This window comes from Malaclemys terrapin, chromosome 7 (genome assembly GCF_027887155.1).
Source record: "Malaclemys terrapin pileata isolate rMalTer1 chromosome 7, rMalTer1.hap1, whole genome shotgun sequence".
NCBI lineage: Eukaryota > Metazoa > Chordata > Testudines > Emydidae > Malaclemys > Malaclemys terrapin.
Window position 1 is genome coordinate 96,742,958 of NC_071511.1, and position 24,527 is coordinate 96,767,484.

At 41.2% G+C, this 24,527-nt stretch overlaps 1 protein-coding gene across 4 annotated transcripts in view; it reads right to left on the bottom strand.

Annotated features, from left to right (window-relative positions):
- EXOC6 (exocyst complex component 6) overlaps positions 1-24,273 on the bottom strand; it is a 184,969-nt gene extending 160,696 nt beyond the window's left edge. For 2 of the 4 annotated variants that reach the window (XM_054034887.1, XM_054034886.1), the window contains exon 1: positions 24,110-24,273. In XM_054034887.1, coding sequence (XP_053890862.1) covers positions 24,110-24,231 — 122 coding nt within the window. In that variant the 5' untranslated portion in view covers positions 24,232-24,273. Of the gene's footprint in view, positions 1-20,869; positions 21,065-24,109 lie in introns of those variants that run through there. The other 2 variants (XM_054034888.1, XM_054034889.1) reach the window with 2 other exon arrangements.
- Between the last annotated feature and the right edge of the window lie 254 nt (positions 24,274-24,527).

The following is a 24,527-nucleotide window of genomic DNA, read 5'->3' on the forward strand; positions in this document are numbered from 1 at the left end:
GGAAGAAACTCCAGTCTTCCAGCTGAAGAACATTCATAGGACAGACTAACTTCCCAACTGAAATTAAATGATCAAGAGCCAGTGGAAAATAATTGCTAAGACAAACGTATTAGAAAAAGTATAAACAAAATTATAAAATTCTCCAAAAAGAATAATTTATAATAAATCTTTACAGGGTTCAAAAAAAGTGTTGCAATTTAGACAGGTTTCAGAGTAGCAGCCGTGTTAGTCTGTATCCACAAAAAGAACAGGAGTACTTGTGGCACCTTAGAGACTAACAAATTTATTAGAGCATAAGCTTTCGTGGACTACAGCCCACTTCTTCAGATGCATCCGAAGAAGTGGGCTGTAGTCCACGAAAGCTTATGCTCTAATAAATTTGTTAGTCTCTAAGGTGCCACAAGTACTCCTGTTCTTGTTGCAATTTAGTATTCCTTTTAAGATTTATAAATGGGCAATTGGTCTAATTTTTAACAGTATCTCACATTCACAAAGAGAAACACCTTTAGGAGTCTGTGGAATGTTTCATTCTTGGGGCTGGTCCACACTAAGCCCCCAGTTCGAACTAAAATACGCAACTTCAGCTATGTGAATAATGTAGCTGAAGTCGAAATATCTTAGTTCGAACTTAAAGGTACTTACCGCGGGTCCACATGCGGCAGGCAGGCTCCCCCGTCAATTCCGCCTACTCCTCTCGCAGAGCAGGATTACCGGCGTTGACAGCGAGCACTTCCGGGATCGATTTATCGCGTCTAGACAAGACGCAATAAATCGATCCCAGAAGATCGATTGCTTGCCGCCGAACCAGCGGGTAAGTATAGATGTACCCTTGGACAGAACTGCTTCCTTCCTAGGGATCTAAGCATTAGTATTTATATGTTCTAACAGCAGCAGAATAGGAGCAGCAAAGGTATACTTTAAGAGTTGGTGGACTGTTTAGAAAATTTGGAAGATGCATGATATTTTAACTTTTATATGAGTTAGGATACCGTGTGGAAAGAAAGAAAGAAAGAAAGAAAGAAAGAAAGAAAGAAAGAAAGAACTGCACATGGTTGTGCCCATGTACAGAATTGTAATAGTCCTCATTGGAACATAGTACTGAGAGGTAAATCTGAGACCTAAATACATCAGAAGTCTAACGGGATGTGCTAGTAGTGTCTACCTATGACCAACAATGGTCAACTTTTGTTTATGACTTTGTTTTTTTAATGTTATTCATTTTAGGTGGAACTCCTTGATTTCCAGACCCTTCCACTACTGGCCAGTTTGAGGCAGAGTGCTGGCGCTGCTGTGATGATATCATGAGCAAAGCAGCAGCAGTAGGGAGGAAAGAGAAACGCACAACTGCTAGGAGTCTCCCTGTACAAGCAACAAGATTGATATACCCAATATCTGCCCTAAGATGACAATTTTAGCGGGAGGAACTCTGCGATGCTGGTATTGAGAAACTGGAAAAAGAACTTCGAATACTGGGGGCGGGGGATGGGGAATGTGCAAGAAGCTTGCCTAAAGCAGAAGAGGAATTAAAGGAGGGTAATGTGATTAATGCAAATCAACATGGGTCTATGGGAAATAGATCCTGTCAAACTAACTTGATATCTTTTTTGATGAGATTATAAGTTTTGTTGATAAAGATAATAGAGTGGATGTAATATATTTAGACTTCAGTTAGACATCTGACTTGCTACTGCGTGACATTTTGTTTAAAAAACTAGATCAATATAAAAGTAACATGGCACACATTAAATAGATTGAAAACTAACTGATAGGTCTCAAAATGTAACTGTAAATGTGGAATCATCTTTTAGTGAGTCTGTTTCCAGTGGGGTGCTGCAGTTCTTGGCCCTAAACTATTAAATATCTTTATCAATGACCTGGAAGAAAACATAAAAGCATCACTGACTAAGTCTGCAGATAACACAAAAATTGGGGGAATGGTGAATAATGACAAGGACAGGCTACTGATTCAGGGCAATCTAGATCACTTGGTAAACTGACCACAAGCAAACAATATAGTTTTAATATGGCTAAATGTAAATGTATACATCTGGGAACAAAGAATGTAGGCCATACTTACAGGAGATGGGGGACTCAATCCTGGGAAACTGTGACTCTGAAAAAGATTTGGGGGTCAAGGGTGGATAACCAGCTGAACATGAGCTCCTAGTGTGACTCTGTGGTCAAAAGAGCTAATGGATCTTGGGATGCATGAAGAGGGGAATCTTGAATACAAGTAGAGAGGTTATTTTACCTCTATATATAGCACTGATGCAAATGCTGCTGGAATACTGTGTTCATTTCTGGTGTCCACAATTCAAGGAGGATGTTGATAAATTGGAGAGGGTTCAGAGAAGAGCCACAAGGATAATTAAAGGATTAGAAAGGGATAGATAATAAGATGGAAAATATCATGTTGCCTCAATATAAATCCATGGTACGTCCACATCTTGAATACTGCATGCAGATGTGGTCGCCCCATCTCAAAAAAGATATTTTGGAACTGAAAAATGTTCAGAAAAGGGCTATGGAATGACTGCCGTACGAGGAGAGATTAAAAAGACTGGGACTTTTTAGATTGGAAAAGAGACGATTAAGGGGGGATATGATAGAGGTCTGTAAAATCATGACTGGTGTAGAGAAAGTAAATAAGGAAGTGTTATTTACTCCTTCTCATAACACAAGAACTAGGGGTCACCAAATGAAATTAATAGGCAGCAAATTTAAAACAAACGAAAGGAAGTATTTTTTTCCACACAATGCACAATCAATCTGTGGAACTCCTTGCCAGAGGCTGTTATGAAGGCCAAGACTATAATAGGGTTCAAAAAAGAACTAGATAAGTTCATGGAGGATAGGTCCATCAATAGCTATTAACCAGGATGGACAGGGATGGTGTTCCTAGCCTCTGTTTGCCAGAAGCTGGGAATGAGCGACAGGGGATGGATTACTTGATGATTACCTGTTCTGTTCATTTCCTCTGGGGCACTTGGCATTGGCCCCTGTTGGAAGACAAGATACTGGGCTAGCTGGACCTTTGGTCTGACCCAGTTTGGCCATTCTTATGTAGAAAACATACCTTATAGTGATAGACTCAAGGAGCGATCTATTTATCTTAACAAAGAAAAGGTTAAGGGGTTTGATTATAGTCAGTAAGTACTTATATGGGAAACAAATATTTAATAATGGGCTATTCAGTCTAGCAGAGAAAGGTAAACATGATCAAATAGCTGGAAATGGAAGCTAGACAAATTCAGACTGGATATATGGCATAAGTTCTGAATGGTGAGAGTAATTAATCATTGGACCAATTTACAAAGGGTCACGGTGGATATTCCATCACTGACCATTTTTAAATCAGGATTGGATGTCTTTGTAAAAGATCTGCCCTAGACATTATTTTGGGGAAGTTCTATTGTCTGTGTGATATAGGAGATCAAACTAGATGGTCACAATGACTTAGAATCTATGAACTACCAGTGGGGTCAGTTACACCTTTAGCTGAGCAGCAAGGGGAGCTGACAGAGTAGTACCTTTCCATTAGTAATGCCCTACCTTCCACACCTTTCCCTCTGTTGCAAATTTCAAACCCGCTAGTTGCATTGCCATAGAGGACTTTCGCTTCCTGATTACACAAGATCTATGAAGCAACTCAAAAACTTGCACACACATATTCCTTCTAGTGCACTGACAATCATTTACTTAGTGCCAATCAGTTACATCTATGTAAACACAGTGAAGATAATGGAGATCGCATACATCTGAACACTATGAAGATGATGGGATTGTGCATGTGTAACAGAAAAGATAAGTTGGACTGTAGAACTTTTATTACTGTAGGGGATGTATGACATGACTTTCACAGAATTATAGACACATAGGGCTGAAAGGGACCTCGAGAAGTCATCATGTCCAAGACTCCAACCCCCTGCACTGTGGCAGGACCAATTAAACCTAGACCATCCCTGACAGGTATTTGTCCAACCTGTTTTAAAAGTCTCCACCCTTGGAAGCCTATACCAGTGTTTAACTATCCCTACAGTTAGAAAGTTTCTCCAAATATCTAACCTAAATCTCCCTTACTGCAGATTGAGTCTGTTGTCAGTAGCTGTGTGGTGCTCTGCTCTTGTTCGATGATGATTACAATCGGCTGCGTGAGTGTTCCCTCTGTGTGCTGCCCTAGTTCTGCGCAGATACCTGACACAGCAAACCCCAAGACAACCCCCAAAGACCACAGACTCTAGTAAGGTACGAAGGAACCTGAGCCAGGTTTATTGTCAAACGAAGCACAGTATTAGTTTCCCGTAGATTCTACAAGACATACTACAAATTTGTGCCCCCTGGCAATGGACCAGCTCAGTCAGTGGCAGGACTTTCCACTGCCCCCAGGCCAGACAAAAAATGTGCACTCCAGGACCTATTTTTATACAGTTACAGGACAGATTACTCATCCCTACTGACGTATTGAGGTACAGCCCCTTGATTCATTAGGTTGCTGTTTCCCTCTTTGATCATGTTGTTTCAAACAGATCTATCCATCATGCTGTCCTTTTCACCCTGTCTTTAAGATGCACCTGCCTGTTCCTTGTTATCTCTGTGGAGTGTTCTGATGCCATCTTGGCACAAGTTCCTCTTATTAACACTTACGTGTGGATGCACCTGCTTCTAGCAACCCTCTTCTCACCAACTTCTGTGAGTGGGGCCTGCCTCTGGCTCACAGCCCAGCTTTTGCTTAGCAATGCCTGAAAGTACTTTGGTTCAGGCCTTAGGCCTCATACTGGGCCTCTGATAAGGGTTTATGTTTCAGGGCCTCATCTTACTACAGAGTCCATTACTTTTTGTCTTACATGGAGATCAAGTGATCACAGTCTTCTTTTTCACAGCCCTTAACACATTTGAAGACTTATCAGGTGTCCCGCTTCCCTCCCCCGTCTTCTTTTCTCAAGACTAAACCGTGACTTTTTTTAACCTTGCAACATTTTTGTCGCTCTCCTCTGGAGTGTCTCCAATGTGTCCACATCTTTCCAAAGTGTGGTGCCCAGAACTAGACTCAGTACTACAGCTAAGGCCTCCCCAGTGCCGAGAGGGACAATTACCTCCCATGTCTTACATACAACACTCCTGTTAATACACACTAGAATAATATTACTTTTTCAGCTGCATCACATTGTAGACTTATATTTGCGATCCACTAGAATCCCACATCCTTCTCAGCACTACTACTGCATAGCCAGTTATTCCCCATTTTGTAGTTGTGCATTTGATTTTTCCTTCCTAAGTGAAGTATTTTGCTAGGGTTGCCAACCCTCCAGATTTGGCCTGGAGCCTCCCGGAATCGGCATCAATCTCCTGGTGACTACTGAAAGCAATCCAGGAGATTTTAATAGGATATTTTAAGAAAATGACATTATGTCATGTTGGGGGGAAAAAATCTCCTGGAATAGCTTCAGTCAGAGTTGGCAACCCTATACTTTGCACTTTATTGAATTTCATATTGTTGAATTCATACCAATTCACCCATTTGTCAAGGTCATTTTGAATTCTAATTCTGTCCTCCAAACTGCTTGCAACTCCTCAAATAGAGTTCCAATGCTGAAAGTTAGGAAAAAACATTTTTTAAAAGCTCAAACTGATCAGTTTTGATACAGAAGTCACAGACAAACAAGGAACTTCACGGTGACATTTTTACAGTCATTTTCAAAGTGAAATTTAAAAAAAAAAACTTATTTAACATACTGTGCATGTTCAATATGGTATTTTCTAGTGTCAGTAACGTCTCCTGGCATGAAGCAATTTTGCATGAAAGCTACAGAGGCTCTTCATGACTCTCAACACCTTTACATGCACATCACAAAAAATGGCCAAATGGATTTCTATAAACTACAGACACATATACACAACTTCTCATTTGAGAAAAAGCTGAAATTTCATTTTGAGTAAGCTGTCATAACTATAAAGGGAATGGTAACAGCCCTCCTGTGTACAATACTATAAAATCCTTCCTGGCCAGAGACTCCAAAATCCTTTTACCTGTAAAGGGTTAAGAAGCTCAGGTAACCTGGCGGACACCTGACCCAAAGGACCAATAAGGCGACATGATACTTTCAAATCTTGGTGGGGGGGAAGGCTTTTGTTTGTGCTCTTTGTTTGGGGTTGTTCGCTCTTGGGACTAAGAGGGACCAGACATCAATCCAGGCTCTTCAAATCTTTCTGAACAAGTCTATCATATTTCAAACTTGTAAGTAAACAGACAGGCAAGGCGTGTTAGTTTTTATCTTTGTTTTCTCAACTTGTAAATGTACCTTTTTGCTAGAGTGTTTATCTCTGTTTGCTGTAACTTTGAACCTAAGGCTAGAGGGGGGTCCTCTGGGCTCTTTAAGTTTGATTACCCTGTAAAGTTATTTCCCATCCTGATTTTACAGAGATGATTTTTACCTTTTTCTTTAATTAAAAGCCTTCTTTTTAAGAACCTGATTGATTTTTCCTCGTTGTTAGATCCAAGGGGGTTGGATCTTGATCCACCAGGAGTTGGTGGGAGAAAGGGGGGGGGGGGGGATGGTTAATTTCTCCTTGTTTTAAGATCCAAGGGGTTTGGATCTGTATCCACCAGGGAATTGGTGAAGAGTCTCTCAAGGCTACCCAGGGAAGGGAATTAGCACTTTGGGAGTGGTGGCAGCGAACCAGATCTAAGCTGGTAGTTAAGCTTAGAAGTTTCATGCAGGCCCCCACATTTGTACCCTAAAGTTCAGAGTGGGGAAGCAGCCTTGACATAAGCTATAAAATAAAGCCATTTAGACCCGTCTTGTACTGTGACTTCAGCGGGGCTCAGTGCAGGCACAGTAATCTGCCCTAACAGAGCACCATTGCAATCACAATGCAGGATCAGGGCCTTAGAATGGAAATGCCATCGCAACACAACTGTAGTGTCACTAATGTGATACTGTATCACACATTAATTTTAAACGCCAGTTTCACAGGAAACACTGCAATTTCCTTTGTCCTATAATATACAAAGATATTCTGTGTTTACAGAAACTGCAAACTTTGTGTTATTTTTTTCCATGAAGTAATTTTATGTAGTTTGCTGCATACACCCTTAAAATGCTTTATAAAATAATGACCAGCTGTTTCCTGTAATTCAACAAAAGTTATTCTAATAAGCACATTTCTTAATAACTAACCAGACGTTCTACTGCCACACACTACCTAAGGGCCCAATTCTGCCATCCTTATTTATAAATACATGTCACTATTCCATTTAAAAGATCACATTATACACCAGAACAATGCAGAACTCAAGCTAAGGCCAAATCACAAAAACGATTTTATTAATTTTAGCTTAGCCGTTATGCTTTACTTGCCTTGTTTTCCTGTATGTACAATTTCTGTGAATTGTTCTCACTAATAGTATCCTGTTTCTATGAGCAGGAAAGGGCTGAGTACAGTTTGTTAGTTAACATTACTTCCTATAACCAGGGTCAATATTCTGTAGTAGTGACACTACAGCAGACATTGTTCACTCTGGATAAGCAATGTATCACGCTGATGGCTGTTAATGGACATCCTCTGTAGCGAAACATGAACTGATAATCAGTAAACCCAGATTTGCAATAGACTTCCTCCTTCCTGTTTTTACATTGCTGACCAAGGAGATGTCTCTTCCTGCTAAGCTTTTGTGCTACTAAGTGATGTATGAAACGAGAGATTGAAAAACAAGCACTGCACTACTTCTTTAATTTCCTGCTGTACTGAGGCAACAATAAAAGACACTAGAAAAAAATATGCTCCTGTGGAACTCCCCTAATTTCAGCAGAAGCTTCATGCATGTAAACAAGAACAAAGTTTGCCCCCTGTTTTGAATACATATGTTCACATAATGGAGGTAGCTGGGAAGATCCTGTAATCATAGATACTAGAAAGCAAGTTCGTAAAGCAACATCTTCACCAGCTAGTTCCATAGACTACAACCCAAACCACATTCAATATCAGGAGTACTGGATTCGTATACAAATAAAAGTTTGCACTACTAGGTGGCTTTAAAGGGTTAATCCATATATTTTTAGTTACACACATACACACACAGAGTAGTGATGCAACACAATACCAATGATATACCTGAAACACATCGATGATATTTTCCTCCTTTGGACACACAGCTTAAACTCCTTCATAGATTTTCACCACACCACCTATCCATTATACTCTCTCTGGAACACTCCCACACTAGCATCAACTTCCTGGACACCACGATCAGCTTTTCAACAATGGAACCCTACAGACAACCATATACAAGAAACCCACAGATCATCACACCTACCTTCATAGACCCTGTAACCACCCCAAACACACCTACATCTAGGCACTCAGATACCACAGAATGTGCTCTGAGGATAAAGTCCAGGATATGCACCTTAACACACTTAAAACAATCTTCACCGAACAAGGACACTCCACCAGAGAAGTAGATCACATCATGGATTGGGCCACCCAAATACCCCAAGAGAACCTGCTTCAATACAAAAATAAAACCCCCTCCAACCACACACCCCTGGTTGTCACCTGCCGCCCCACACTGGAACCCATATGATGTGGTATCATCAAGCAGCTACAACCCATACTCGATGGGGACCCCAACCTGAAAGAAATATTTCCTGAAGCCCTACTTCTGGCTTTCAAACAACCCCCTGACCTCTCCAAGCTCATCATCAGAAGCAAGCTTCCACAGACCAGGACACAATAACTCAAAGCATCACCAGACCCTGCCAGAACAACAATGCAAAACCTGGTGATATATCTCCACTGCTACAGTGATCAACACCCCCATTACAAAGCTTTCAAGAGCCAGGGATCCTACACGTGTCTATCACAACATGTGGTGTACCTCAGCCAGGGTACTAAATGCCCCAATAACAACTATGTGGGTAAAACCAGACAGACAATCACTACTCTCTCAAATTAACTCTCACAGGAAAATGATAAAAGACAAAAACACCCTATCACCTACAGCTGAACACTTTTCATAAAGCAATCACTCTATATCTGACCTATCAGTCCTCATCCTCAAAAGAAACCTGCACAACACTTTCAAAAAATGAGCCTAGGAGCTTAAATTCCTCGCTCTGCTAGACAATAACAACCATGGACTGATCAGAGACACTGGACTTATGGCTTAATTAACAACCATCTGCAGGGCCGGCTCCAGGCACCAGCTTCTCAAGCAGGTGCTTGGGGCAGCCGCTCCGGAGAGGGGCAGCAGGTCCAGGTATTCGGCGGCAATTCGGCGGACGGTCCCTCACTCCGGCTGGGAGCAAAGGACCTCCCGCCGAATTGCCGCCGCAGATCGCGATCGCAGCTTTTTTTAGATCGCGAACACGGCTTTTTTTTTTTTTTTTTGGGCTGCTTGGAGCAGCCAAAACCCTGGAGCTGGCCCTGACCATCTGTAACCCACTATCCCCCCTTTTTTTGTCTTATGACTGCAGAGGTGTTAACTTGAATGGTTCCTTACAATATATGCTAACTATTTATACTAAACAATCTGTTCCACCTTGCATTTTATTGTGATTCTAGGATTACCTTTCCCAGACCTGAAGAAGAGCTCTGCGTGACTCGAAAGCTTGTCTCTCTCACAAACAGAAACTGGTTCAATAAAAGATATTACCTCACCCACCCTGTCTCTCTAATACCCTGGGACCAACACAGCAACAAATATATTCTCTTCTTCACAGTCAATCTATCTGTAGGAAAGTTTGCATCCCATGATGTAAGCTCATAGCCATCTATTGCCATAACAAATGCTGAAGTTTCCACAGGTTTCCAATATATTTGTTTGTTTTTTAAAATATTTATCTATAAAACATTTCATTTAAAAACATGGGGTTTTCCTTATAAGATTGAAATATCTCATATGACATGCCCTATTACATCGAGTTACTAGAGCACATGCATTTAGATATCTCTGTTGTCTGTGAGGACTGCAATATTTGCAATCAGTGGGATTTGTGAGCAGGTAACTTTCCCACCTAAAATACAACCCAAATGTCCTGTGTAGGGTTGAAACTCAACACCCTTCCTGAAGTTTGCCTTTATTTTCACAAATGAATGAACAATAAATAAGTCACAACCTTCTCTGCAGGTTCTTAGAGCAGTTCAACCTACCTCCTTGGTCCTCTACCTCAAGTTCCAGATTTTTCCATCAGGGCAGCTGAATTCTAAAACTTGTTTCCTTCCTTATTATTCCCTCAGCTGGAGTATTAGTTTCCTCCAGACTTTATTTTACTGGCAAAGGCTGGGGTGCAGTAAGGATTTCAAGATAGACTATTAGCTGCCTCCAAGATAGACTATTAACTCCTTCTTGGCCAGGACATAATTGATGCCAGCCACAAAAGTAACTCCTTGGGAGAAGGAAGCAAGACCAAAGAGAAATGCATGAGCAGAGCCTCAGTGTGAATGTGTTGTCAAACACTCTTATCTCAGGTCTGCGGTGACAAGAATTAGGGTTAGGTTTTTCAGATATAGTCAGGTAGTAGCCATAAAGGCAAGCTACTGAGCCAGAACCGGCCGTGTATTACAATGCAATATAATTTGATTACTTGCTGCAGAAGTTTGATTTGATTTTTGGAAGGAGTTAGCCCTCTAATACTATGTTACAGCCTTGCCATTACAAATTTAGCTTCTGCTGCCACCAAGCAGTTCCATTTGCAAATAAATCCTTTATGCTATTTTAAACACATCTGTACAAGAACTATGAACATGATGGACATGGTTGATTTTAAAAAGTTTCAGAAACATGGGACACATTACACCACTACATTGTTGTTGTGGTGGGTTTCTTTTTTCGACCAGGGTGGGGGTTAATCGGTTGATGGTGATGCTGAATGCTCTGGACCAAGTAAGCATTAAGCACATGGAAAAGAAGAGAAGGCTGATATTTATTTATATTATAGTAATGGTTAGAGGCTCCAACCAAGACTGGGGCCCATTGTGCTCTGCTCTGTACAAAGATATAGAGTCCCGGCTCAATAACAGTGCACTCTAAATAGCCAAGACAGACAAAGGGCAGGAGGGGAAAAACAGAGGCACAGAGAAGTGAAGTGACTTGCCTGAGTTCATACAGCACATCAATGGCAGAACTAAGGCTAACTCCCAGACCAGTGCTCTATCCAATAGACCATTCTTCCTCCCAAGGAAGGACTATGGGAAATAATGTGACATAAAGCACCTCCCAGAATCCATGAAAAGCTAAGTGTCCATGGGGTTTGTGTCACAGAGATTAAATATTCTATTGTTTGCAGAAATCATAAAATTTTTATATGTAGTCTTTTTACAGATGGGTATAAGTCCTTCAGAAGTGATTCCCTATGTATATAGCGTGCTCTGCTGCTCATGTGAAAAGCCTGGAAGAAGAAAATGTGTTTTCTTATTAGTATACTGTTCCATAAAATGCAACATGAAGAGATTCAACAGTTTGCGACCTTTTTTAGCAGCACTTACAGTCACTGGACATGATTTCCGTTTTAGAGATTGTGAAATACTCTAACTTACAGGTCAAAAATAGCCTTATCTTGAACCAAATTACACTGACATTCACACAGTGAAAGTACAGAGGTAACTGCGAAGTCTCTACAGAAATGTCTCAGAAACACATATAGAAAGCTACACTTACTACTGCTGGTTAGTGCATTCACTGACAGGTCTGTAAGTAGGCAAGTGTCAGAGCACATCAGATTTGTGCAGGATGGGAAACTGTGTATTCTTTTTGGTCATAGAAGACCCATAATGTGGGATGGCTAATGGTATCATATAGGAAATAAAATCAGCATTAGGAACAAAATAGCGAAGAAGAGTTCAAATCAAAACTGGCTTGTCTAAATGTAGATGATGCAACAGTGAATGAGTTGTTCAAACGATGTGCAGGTGAGATATTTAGATGAGATATTCATCAGTGATGTTGTAAAAAGTTTATCCCTATTTTCTTAAAAGTTTGAATGTGCTTTGAAAGACATGTTCTGATTTTACTATTTAAGTCCCAAAGCATGGTAACAACTCTGAGCTCTTGCTGATGCCTTTGAAGTTACAATGAGATATTTCAGAAGAATCCAACAAGTTCTGGGGTTGCTAGTCAGGTCAGAGTTCTGAAGGCAGTGATCAAAAATTGTAATTTGGCTGTCACCCATTTGGAACATATTGAAAGGACCTAGTTAGAGGCTGATGTAGCCCAAGTTAGGGGCGCTTTTAAGGTGATCAACATAGTCTAATCTGTGGACATGTCTTTCATGATAGACTTACTCAGCATTGGGGCTGAAGTCTCTCTTGCAACAAGAAATGAAATAAAAATGCAATTAACCATGAAATGTTTGAGCCTTTGAAAAAGCTAGAAAAGTGCTATGCTGGAACTCACAGTAATGAAAGTCAATCCTGGCCCAGACATCTGAAAATTTATCACTACAGATGGCAAATTTGAAGAGGCAAACATTTCTGGTTCTTTAGAGACAAAGTGCAGAAAAATTGGACTTGCATACCTGAAGCTACCATTGAACATATTAATTCCAGATTCACCAGGCCCCTATGGACACTATTCTCATGTGCTTTGACTCTACTAAGTGGCCCAGTGATAAAAAAAATTATTGACTTATTATGCGATGTACAAATTGAGTCTGCAAGACTGCTTTATACAGATAGGAGATGCCTTACCTGAGTGGCTACCTCTCAATTTAAATACCATCAAATTTACAACAAATAACAAAAGCATTGTTACACATATACATGCACTAACAACCAAGCCACCTGTCTTTTGGGATATATTATTCTCAGTGGAAATACTATTCTCATCGTCCTGCAGCATTGCAGTGGCAAAACATAAGCTTACCACAAATAATTTAATCAAAACAAGTTGATGCCTGTATCTGCAGCAAAGCACACTCCAGGATTTGATCCAAACACAAATTAAGAGCCCAGGTATAAGACACTTTTCCAGCTCCTTCTAGCTTGAAGGGGGGACTAGGAACAAAACATATTTATGGACACAATCACAGTGAGCACTCAGAGCAACAGAAGGCAGCACTAGTACAGGATTAGATTTGCGAATTGGTATGCAAAGTTTAAAATATCATATTACAAGGAAATTATAAAATCCCATACCCAAATCAAGGGACCCATTTCAAGTAAACTAAATTACTAACATATAATGCAACATTATTCTCTTTAAAAAAAATCTACATTTGCAAAATTGCTACGCAATATAGATAAACAATACAAACTTGCAAATCCTATATATACACTTTCATAATCCTACCACATCATTTAATCAACAGATTTCATAACATCAAACAGTCATTCCATGTTCATTAAAATATCCTTCCAATCCACCAACCCATTACACTGTTGGAAAACTTTTAGAACTCTGACATGATTTAGAGTATATAGGGACTGTATTCTTTCTGCAATCTTTGTTACATGTATTACCTATAAAAGTAACATCCAGTAATGTCTTTCCATTATAAAGCAAAAGAAAAGGGTTGAGTGGGTAATGCAAATAAAGTAGGGTGGCTGTGAATGAGGAAGACTATATGGCAGATGGGAACTGGCAAGATTGTTAACTCTTCATTGCTAGACTTTACACAGTTTTTTAATGTTTTATTACTTTCTTTACAAAATTATTATTTTGGGGGTATCAACTGGAAGGCATGGAACCACACTTCAAACTTTCTCATTATTAACACTTGTTTAATTTACTCTATGAAGGTCAAGTTTTTCGGCATTCCTACAGAGTGGCAACGGTTGTACTATTTGTAATGGCAACAGAAAATATCAAATGGAACTGGAGTAAAATGTTTTGGGATATAGTGTGATAGGGTATGTAAAAGACAAACAATATAAGGCCCAGATCCTGCAAGTGACTTTGCATAGGCACAGTGGTCTTCTAATAGATAGGCATTAGGTCCTGTCTAGGTTGGATGAGCAGGGAACTAGTGAAATAGTGGTTATCACAAAAGAATGAACACTGAACTACTAAGGCCTATATAAGGCCTCTGTGTAAAAACAGATGCTGCACCTGTTTAACTGAAATCTTTTTTAAAAACCCTGTGTGGGCACACTTAATTGGTTTAGCTAGCATCTGTATATTTATCGATGCAAGTTAAACCAATGTAACTTGATTTAAAAACACACCTTTGTTTAAACAGCTGCCACTTTGTGTGTAGACCAAGCAGGAAAAGGTTTGTAAAGGTATATAAAAACTTTGTTTTGTTAACACCTATTTAACTTAAATGACCAATTAAAATTTTGGCTAATAGAAATCTTTGTTAAAATTCCATCATCCTCACTCTTTCCCTTAGTGTTAAGACTCACAATAAATATCCCCAATGCCTCCCAGTAGTCTTCCCAAAAGCAAGGAAGACCAGACTCTGAATTCCTAATACTTCTAAGGTATAAAAACAAACAGAAAAATAGTTTAAACATTTTCTTTAAAAAAAAAACTTTCAGGCCCTCTTTACAGATTTTTTTTTTTTAAAGGACAAAAGCACAATTTTTAAAAACTCCTTTACAAGTCATCTTTAAGCCAACCTCTTTTTGGGAAGAAGGTATACAAAGCCAGTTCAGAAGGGATGTTCAGTTTCCAGGTTGTGGGCTTCTGAGGAGAGTATATCCGCTGACTATGAGATGTTGGCCAAAATGGAAAACCTAGTGAAGCACAGCAGAGTGACAGAAGGCTGTCTTGACAATGTCTCGTGTCATGCTTGAGTTTTTGCAGTTTTTTGGGGGTTTTTTGTTGTTGTAATGTTTGGTAACAGTTTCAATTTTTTTTAAATAAATGACTATCTATAAACTTTAAGATGTCTAATGTATTCAGGCAGTATAGACAACCTTTTCCTTCACACCCTCTCCCCTTGATGATACATCCACTGTGTGTGCTATATTCCACAATACATTATGTACAGCACTTGAAAAAATTACCATACCAACTAATCAGAAGACAAAACTTAGACTACTAAAAATTGAGGATAGCAATTCCAGTGAGGTTTGGGACAGTATCCCGGTGAGAAGTCTAGTCCTACTCCCCTCTCTACCCTGGGAAAATGGAGGGTTCTGGGTCCTTTCCATGGTGCTATCCTTGGAAGGATTTTGGTACCAGCCTCTTGCTAACAGCTCTCTGAAATCTGCAGCCTCTGTCTGCTAGAAGGAAGACAAAGCTTCTTTTCTTCCCCTCTCCAATCTCAGAGCTTTCCTAATACTGGCTATTGTGAGGAAGGGAGCAGCCAGTCCCTGATTCGAAAGAGGCAATAGTTTAATACAAATGAATGTACAAATGTCACTGTGGATGGATGTCTTCTTAATCTGAGGTACACGTGAATTCTACAATATTACTGCATTTGCAAATTATCTTACTGAAGTCTATAAATTGTCCTGCCTTTTGTCAACACATTGTACTTTCAGTTTCATAATATGACATGAAAGAGGGACTGGTCATGGACATTCTATAGAGATGATGATGTTTTGACAAAGAAATGTACTTTGTAAAATCTATAGGGTTTGGATAGTGTTCTGTACAGTAGAATTGGCTGTTCAATGAATATGACATGTACACTGTGGTTGCTGATACTCAGCTGCAGCTAAGGAGCGTTCGTCACAAGTTAAGAAAGAGAGTGCAAAGATGATTTTAAGCAACCTTTGATCCCTTGATCTTGAGGCCACTCGGCACCAATTTGGTTCTTTTGTGCAAGTTAAAGTAGATTCTGGTAGTTTCTAGGCTGCTCCAACTTGTGCCAACAACCCAAAGGGGTTATTACAGCAGCTGGAGATCACTAAATGCAGGGACACCACTGCCATGCCCCCTTTCTTCTAATCACATTACTTGCACTGACTCTGAGGAGCAGGGATGGGTGTAGGAGCCATTAGATTGGTTCTATGCTATTTGAGGATCCCACTACACTGTGGTAATCCTCCTAAGACTTGCTAAGCAGACTTTAAGGCTTTTTTGCACTAGTAAAACAGATCAAAGCTGTCCTGCTGTAAGGGAGAATCAAATGTGCACAATACCAGTTTTTGTTGCAGTTTCTTGAACAGATCTTTGGAGATAGAGTGTAGCACTGCTGTATACCTTAAAAATCAAAATGGGTGACGTTCCAGAAATAATAGGACTAGAGACACAGGGTAATTAGCTAAGGACCTTTCAGAAATATGTATGTTCTGTAAGAAAACTGATATCCACTGAGGGAACAAGTCGCACCCACATCAGTAAAACATCATCAACATACAGGATATAAGAAGCAGAAGTAGCAGTGGCACTGGCAGGGAATCCTGTCTCCTTCATTCAGCAATTGAAGTTCCAAAGAAAAGATATTCTATCCAGTACTAGGGAACAGACATGGAGAGTGAGGACCTGATTTTACTGCGACAGAATGCCTATCGTAGTCAATGGGCATTTAGCCTGAAAAAAGACTTCAGGCTTGGGCTCCAAGTGATAATATCTTAACAGACACAGATATTCCTGTGCCCTTTCAAGAGGATTGCTCAAAGGAAAGTACATAACCTGTATAAAAATGCCTTTAGAATGAGACTCGGATGCTCACAGATTATGCAGATTTCAAATTCTTTCAAAGTACTTATACACATTAGCTAGCTACACATATCTGTAGCCTTAACAGAATGTCTAGTGAGCACCAGCATAGGCATTGGAGTTGCCTGTCACTAGACTTGGGATGATAGCATTGCATTGGTATACAAACAATGAGGCTGGGGATTTTTTTTTTTTTTTCTGATCACATCTATGGGCAGATAAGATGTCAGATGTGGTTATCCAATGACAAAATGTGGTTGCTCTAATATCTGGCCTGTGGATTCATTGTTGCAGGAAAATTAAAATGAAATATTGTTACTGGTATGATTGTCTAAAGGCATTGCTCTATGTTCAGCTTGTTCTATTTTGGACTATTGAGGCAGAGTTATTCTCATTTGTATTCTCTTATTTTTATTGTCTATCATTTGATTTTACATTTAGCTTTGTTCTTGCTTTAATAAAAGAGAACATAAAAACAGCCATACTGGGTCACACCATGGTTGATCTTGCCCAGTATGCTCTCTCCAACAGTGGTCCATACCACAACTTAAAGAGGAGTGAACAGAACAGGGCAATTATGGTGAGATGCACCTCTGGCTTCCACTCCTTGCTTCTGGTAGTCAGAGGTTTGGACTGCCCCGAGTATGGGGCTGCATCTTTGGCCAATAGCTATTGATGAACCTATTCTCCATGAACTTACCCAGTTCTTTTTTTAACCCAATTATACTTTTGGCCATCACAACATCCCATGGCAATGGGTTCCATAGGTTAGTTGTGTGTTGTGTGAAGAAGTACTTCTTCTTGTTTGTATCAAATATGCTGCCTATTAATTTCATTGAGTGACCTCTGTTTTTTGTATTGTGTGAAAGGATAAATAACACTTCTGTATTGATTTTTTTCCCACACCATTCATGATTTTATAGATCTCTATCATATCCCCTCTTAGTTGTCTCTTTTCTAAGATGAACAGCCCTAATCTTTTAGTCTCTCCTTGCATAAAAGTCATTTCATACCTTTGATCTCTTTGTTGCCTTCTCTGAACCTTTCCCAGTTCCACTATATTCTTTTTGAGATGGGACAACCAGAGCTGGACACACTATTTAAGGAGTGGGCACACCATGGATTTATATAGTTGCATTATAATACTTTCTGTCTTATTTGCTATTCCTTTCCTAATAGTTCCTAACATACTGTTAGCCTTTTTAACTGCTGCTAAGCATTGAGCAGAAGTTTTCAAAGAAGTATCCATGGTGACTCCAAGATCTTTCTTGAGTGGTAACAGCTAATTTAGAACCCACCATTGTGTATTTATAGTTGAGATTATTTTTTCCAGTGTGCATTACTTTGCACTTATCAATGCTGAATTTTGTCTGCCATTTTGTCACCCAGTCACCCACATTTGTGAGATCCCTCTGTAAATCCTCAGTCTGCTTTGGACTTAACTATCTTGAATAGCTTTGTGTCATATGCAAACTTTACTACTTCACTGTTAACCCTCTTTTTCCAGATTATTAATGAATAATGCTGAACAACACAGGTCCCAGTACAGATCCTTGGGGGACCTCACTGTTCACCTCTCTCCACTGTGAAAACTGACCATTTATTCCTACCCTTTGTTTCCCGTCTTTCAATCAGTTACTAATCCATGAGAGGAATACCTCTGTCTCTAAATTCAAAGGAGAGGAACCATGGGCTTCAGGTAGAACTGAGGCTATTTAATAATTTATTTAAATTCAAGTAAAAATTCTAATACCTAAATATTACCAATTGTCTATCTGGTTTGAAATCTAGGTGAAATCATTTTGGGGGGCGAGGGGTAAGGTTGGTCCAGTGTAAGTTGTGCAGATAATAATGAATGATGCATTACAAAACAGCAGTTGGGAACCAGCTGGATCCCTTAACTATTCATTTCCAGAACTTTAAATGTAGTTTGTTTTTAAAAGGTGTACATTTTTGCAAAGGGAGTGTAATACCTTTGGGTGCTGGCTGAATGCCTTTGAAATATTTCTCCCGCTGTAAAACTTACCTCCTTTGTAAAGTACTGTCAGATCTACTGATGAAAAGTGCTATATAAGAGTTAGGCATTATTAATTAATTATTATTATGTCAACCTTAATTCTTGTTTTGCCAAGTTTTTGTTTGTGAATGAGCACAAGAAGTTTAAATCAGGCTAGTGTATAAGGATGCCCTCCTCGTACAGAACTTATCAGACCTACCAAAGCAAAGCTTCTCTTTTGAAGACATGAGCAAATCCATAAATATGCATGGAGAAAGGTGGGAGAACTTTTACCCACAGAGAAAACTTCAAACATTTAAATGTTTATATCTTGAAAATATTAGGTATTTAACATGGATAGGAGATTCAACCTTTCCTTATCCCCTCTTTGGTTCTCCCTGATTCCCTGTACCTTTCTTTCTTTGTCCCCAGTTCTCTCCATCCCTTCTTCCATACCTCACCCTGATCCCCTGTATGTCCCCTATCTGGGCTTCTCACAGGTCCTCTGTGCACCTCAACCATGACCCCCAACTCCCCTGCTCCTTTTCAAGCCCTCCAGTTCTCTGCATCCCATTATGCACTTTTCTCTCTCACCCACCACCACCTACTCCCCTCCATGTTTCAACATGGTCCCCTGCACACACTCTTCTATGCCTCCTCAGTTCCCTGCACACACATCCGATACGTCTTCCACCAGAGATCACACGTACCCTCATACTCACCCCTTATATGCTTTGACAAGTCTCCTGCCCTGTTCCAGGTTCCCCTTCCTCCCAGCAATCTTGGATTCCCTCATTCAGAGATCAGGAAGTAAAGCTCCAGGCAGGCCATGTCCCTCCTGGTCCCCCACATTCTCTCCATATACTGAATACCTGCCTGTCTGTGTGACACCCTTTCTACTACCAGCAGACTAGCAGTTGCAACAAAGCCTAGACTGTTCCCCCTCCACAAAAATACTAAAGACATTTCTCCTCAACAAGGCCAAGAAAACAAGACCTATATGAAGTTTGCAGGCAGAACCACCTGAGAGATATGACAACTGTAAAAATGGTGAGTCAAAAATTTTCTGAATGTTATCAAACTACCAGAAAAAAATCTGCCAAGGCATGAGATGTGGCAACATTTCAGGGGAATCAGTTTCACTTGGGTGAAGTTAGAGGAGATTAACAACTATTTTCATAGTGGGGCAAGCGACAAAGACTCCTGTGGCACCTTATAGACAATACGTCTGTTAGTCTATAAGGTGCCATGGGACTCTTTGTCACTTTTTACAGATCCAGACTAACACGGCTAACCCTCTGATAGTGGAGAAACTAACTTCAATCTTAAATGTGGAGTGGAGTATTGCTGCTCCTTACTACATCAAGCACCCAGGAGAGGTTTCACAGCATGTTTGGAATTTTACCCTGCGGCCACTTGTCAACCACAGACTCGAAGATAGTAAGAAAAGCTAAAATCTGAAATGGGATGGAGAGGCTGACACCACTTCAAAGGGAGCATCCCGAATCCCAAAGCCAATGAGGAAACCAGCAGCCAGCCACACCCACCTCCTTTGACAGCTCCCAAATAGCAAATACAAACACCAACAACTGAAGCCTCATTTGGTGCCCTTCCTCCCATGCAGAGCACGTTAACTTTAGCAAATATTGACCGCCTTTTGCACCAGAACAAACGCTGCCCCGGCCAGGAGTGGGGAGGGAACGTGACAAGTTAGTCCCCTCTCCCCACAGGAAAAAAAAAAGGAGTCAGGCTGATGCTGTCGGTTATGGGAAGCGTATGTGGCAGGGATCTGCAGTGTGTCTACGAGGGGTGCAGTGCCCAGGCCCTCCAGGGGTGCCTGTCCCGTGCTGGTACAATAACCAGCTGGTCCAGCGAGTCCTGAACCTGCTGGGGTCCCCGTGCTCTAGCTGGCTTCGCCAGCGCCTTCCCGCTGACAGCTCCCGCAGCTCCGGCCAGGCCCCGGTAACACGGGGCAGCAGGGGATGCTCCACGCTGGGGCGCGCCCCTTCCCTCCAAGGCCGGAGGCCGTTCAGACTGGCCGGGGTGCAGCGCTGCGAGCAGGGCCCCGCCGGGAGCTGGAGAGGGGGTGGGGGCTTTGTGAACAGAGGGGCGGGCAAGACGCCCCGAGCGGGCTCCGAGGCTCAGCGGGGACGAACCCCCAAAGGGCTGCGCCCCGCACAGCACTTGCCGGAGACTCGGTGTGTCTGGGGCGGAGCTGTCAGTGCGAGGGCCCGGCCCAGCCCCTCGGTCTCGCCGGGCGGGAAGCCCCTCGCCATCTGCAGACCCCCACCCGCCTCCCGGCCCTGGTCCCTGTCCCTCACCGCAGGGTGGGCCCCACGCAGGCCGTGTCCGTGCTCTCGATCTCCTGCAGGATCCGCTCATGCTCGGGGAGGCTCTCCGCCATCTTGGGTGGGAGGGAACCAGGCAGCGGCGCCGCTGCGGGACGCGCTGGGGAGGCGGCGCTGCAGCCGCTGCAGGCCCGGGACCGGGCTCCTGTGCTCCACGCGCCCACCCCGAAAGCTGCCGAGCCGGGTCCGCCGCTAGCGCCCAGCCCACCCGCTCCGCAGCGGCTGCTGGGGGTACAGGGGAGCGGGGACGTGCGCACTCTGAGCTGAGAGGGCGGTGGGGGGACAGAGAGGGGCCGGGGCTGCTGGAACTGGAGGGCGGAGCAGGGATTCAGCCAGAAGGAACTGGGGCTGCTGGGGCTCGGGAGGATTGGGCAAGGGAAGACCGGAGAGAAGCGTCCAGGGTTAAGAGTGCGGAGGGAAAAGGTAAGAGAGTGTCTGCCTAGATCGCACAAGAGGACTCTGCTGGTCTACGTGGCTCTTAGCTCCCAAATGCAGCAGCAAACTAGAAAACAAGTCTAGCCACGCTTCCCGCACACGCCAGATCATAATAGTAAATGATCATATAAATCCAGTCTTGGCACATTTGAGTTCGTCAAAAATCAGGCACCGGCACCTGGATGGATCTAGCCAAATTTTGGCCCCCAGCACCAAATTCTAATGCATAAACTGAGAACCAGTCTAACGGCTCTTACTTCGCCAAAAATTTTGGACCTTCACACATCCCAACACACAAACGCTACAAAAACACCCTTTCAGTACGTGGATTCTGCTGGAGACCCTCCCCCTCCTCCCTCATAAATTCCAGGGCCACTCCTACTGCACCAAAAATTCTAGACCCTGATACATCCTTGTGCATAGGTGCTGTAAACACCCAGGTGTTGCCCAATCCAACAGTTTGGTTTGGGGTTTTGTTGTTGTTCTTTTTTGTTTGTTTTGCTATTCATCTCTAAATTCTACACCATAAAGAGATCACTTATAGCTGCTCCTAGGCCCTTTTAAAAATCTGGTCCCCTATTACACTCTGGAACAGGAGCACTTAAAAAATCAAAATATGGACCAGAATCCAGCAAGGTCCATTTTTCATCTAGATCCCAAGGCCTTTTTACATTCTAAACAGACAGCAAGTGTAGCTATCTTTTTTTAAATTAGATAAATGTGTATCCAATTTAATTGTTTTTCCAAGAGGCCATGATAACTTTGGAGATTGGTGAAAGAATGAGCTGGACGTTTTGGATCTGGACCTGTATTTGGATTTTTTTAAGTGCTAGTGTGGAGTAGACTTAGAGACCTACAGCCAAAATTTGCTAGACCCAACAAGACCTAGGTGCCAGATATGTGGTTTTGTGTTGCTTTTGCAGCAGAATTTATTGGAACTTGGATTTTTCTGTTCAAGCAGAAATAAAAACATGCATTGTCCATTTTGACAATACGCGTTGTGGGTCACAACCAAAAATGGTAGAATCCAGCAAGCTCCAGATGCTGGATATATGTCTTTGTGGTTCTATTGACCAAGAATGCAACAGGGCCTTCATTTTGCAGTGGAATTAGAGCAGCTAGCAGTATTTCTCTCTTTAGCTAGTAGACATTAGAAATTGTATTTGGGATAAAAACATTACAAGCTGGATCCAAGAAGATCCAAGTGTTGGACAGTGGGTTTTTTTGGTGCTGCCGGATCAGTTTTCTAGTTCTAGATTTCTTTGGTGCGTTATTATTATTTTTTATTTATTTTCACTGAGAACTGCTTCATTTTTCTCTGTTTAGCTTAGAGAACTAGATAGATTGGGGATAAAAATTTGCAAGATTCAGTTGGATCTGTGTACCAGATATGTGTTTTTCCACTACTTTGGGGCTCAGATAAATCAGAGTCCTTATTTTTGCAGAGAAGTAGGAGCTGCTCACTTGATTTCTATTTTGATTGTACGTTTGGGTTTTGGGGCCAAAAATTGCCAAGGTCCATGGGCCAGACCTGGATTTTTTACAGTGCAAAGTTATCTGTGCACAAATGGAAGCCAACTTTTGAAAATTTGGTCCTTAAAAGTGGCTTGCCCGTTTATGGCTTTTCCTAGACTAGAAAATCTAACCTTTGCTAACAATAGTTATCAGCACTGCGTGTAACTTAACCAGCTTAGAATGTTCATTAGCTGCAATTGTGTTCAGCATCATTTCAGTAACTGTAATTAAACCACCATCAAGCACTAGGCCACAGTTAATGAAACAGTACTGAAAATGGTTTGGATGTTGTCTACACTTGCAGCTAGATCATTTTCAGCTTTGGTTCAGCTGAACCTATTGGTGACATCCATAGTCAGCAACAGGTAGTTTTTCTAAGTGTAGACAAGCTCCTCCAAAGTACGGTTCGGGCAGTGATGCAGGAGGGAGATAACCCAGAGTGGGGAAACTATTTTCAGGTTTTAGCTACCTTTTCTGTATTATTTCCCTATATAAATCATTGATATATAGTAAAATTCTTCCTACATTCCTTTTTTCCATCACTCAAGTTATTTACAGAATAGGGTGATAGATGCAAGTTTCAGGAAAAATTAAATGTATTTCTAAATGAAGATATATGGTTTCTTTCTTTAGTCTGATCCTTACTACAAACGGACATCCACAATACCAGATAAGCTATTTTTAACACTCTGCTGCAGACACCAATAATAAAGCTAAACATCCAGTCTTTAATATATAAGCTTCATGTCCATGAAAATGCAATAAACTGTTAATGCATTATTTCTAATTTTTTCAGACATTTAGGAATTTCACTAAATAAAACTTAACTGCATGTAAATACACTTTGATAATAAACAAGGGTAGCGTCTGTCTAAAATATCTGAATTAAAAGTCATTCACCTATTTTTTCAAGCATGTCGCTGATGGCATTGGCTGATAACAAATTAAAAGCATTCCATTATGGAAAAACAGTGATTGTTTCTTGTTTTCATTTATAAAAGTAATTTCTTGCTTCATGGAGCACTTGTGGTAAGTCTGTAAAGACACCCCTTGTCCTGGTGAGAAGGGGTTCAGTAGAGGCCTTTAATCTATGCTTGTTCCTTTAGGGCCCAATCCTACTCCCATTGAATTTAAAGGAAGTTTTCCTATGAATTTCAGTATGTGCAGGATTAGGTCTCCTGTACCTGGGGGTGAGGGAAACAACAGCCTAAGAATAAAACAAATCCTTTTTATACAATATAATATGATAGAAATGATGCCTACCTTAAACTGGTTCCAAGAGGCAGTTCAAACGACTCAATCTCAGCAAAGACATTTTCATATACTTGATCTTTGTTTTCTTCTGAATAAAGCTCCAGCAAGTTTAGTTTGCTTTTTCTAGCCATTGCAGAGCATGAAACAGTTCTAACTTCAGGGCAGGACTTTTATTCTGTTTACTATCATTACCAGAACGAATCTGTAGTCAGCAAAACCAGCAGTGAAAAATCAGACCCTGGGCTGACCTCGTGATTCCTGAGGACTTTGTGTCCAAGAACGCTGCCCAGCTGCTGTTTTCCTATCTCCTCTAGTAACATGCCTATTACACTGTACCCACTTCATTGATGTCTTTTCTTGAAGATGGATTTATTTATTATTTTCAGGGAAACTTTGTTGTCAAAAGCATTGAATAATTCATTAACAC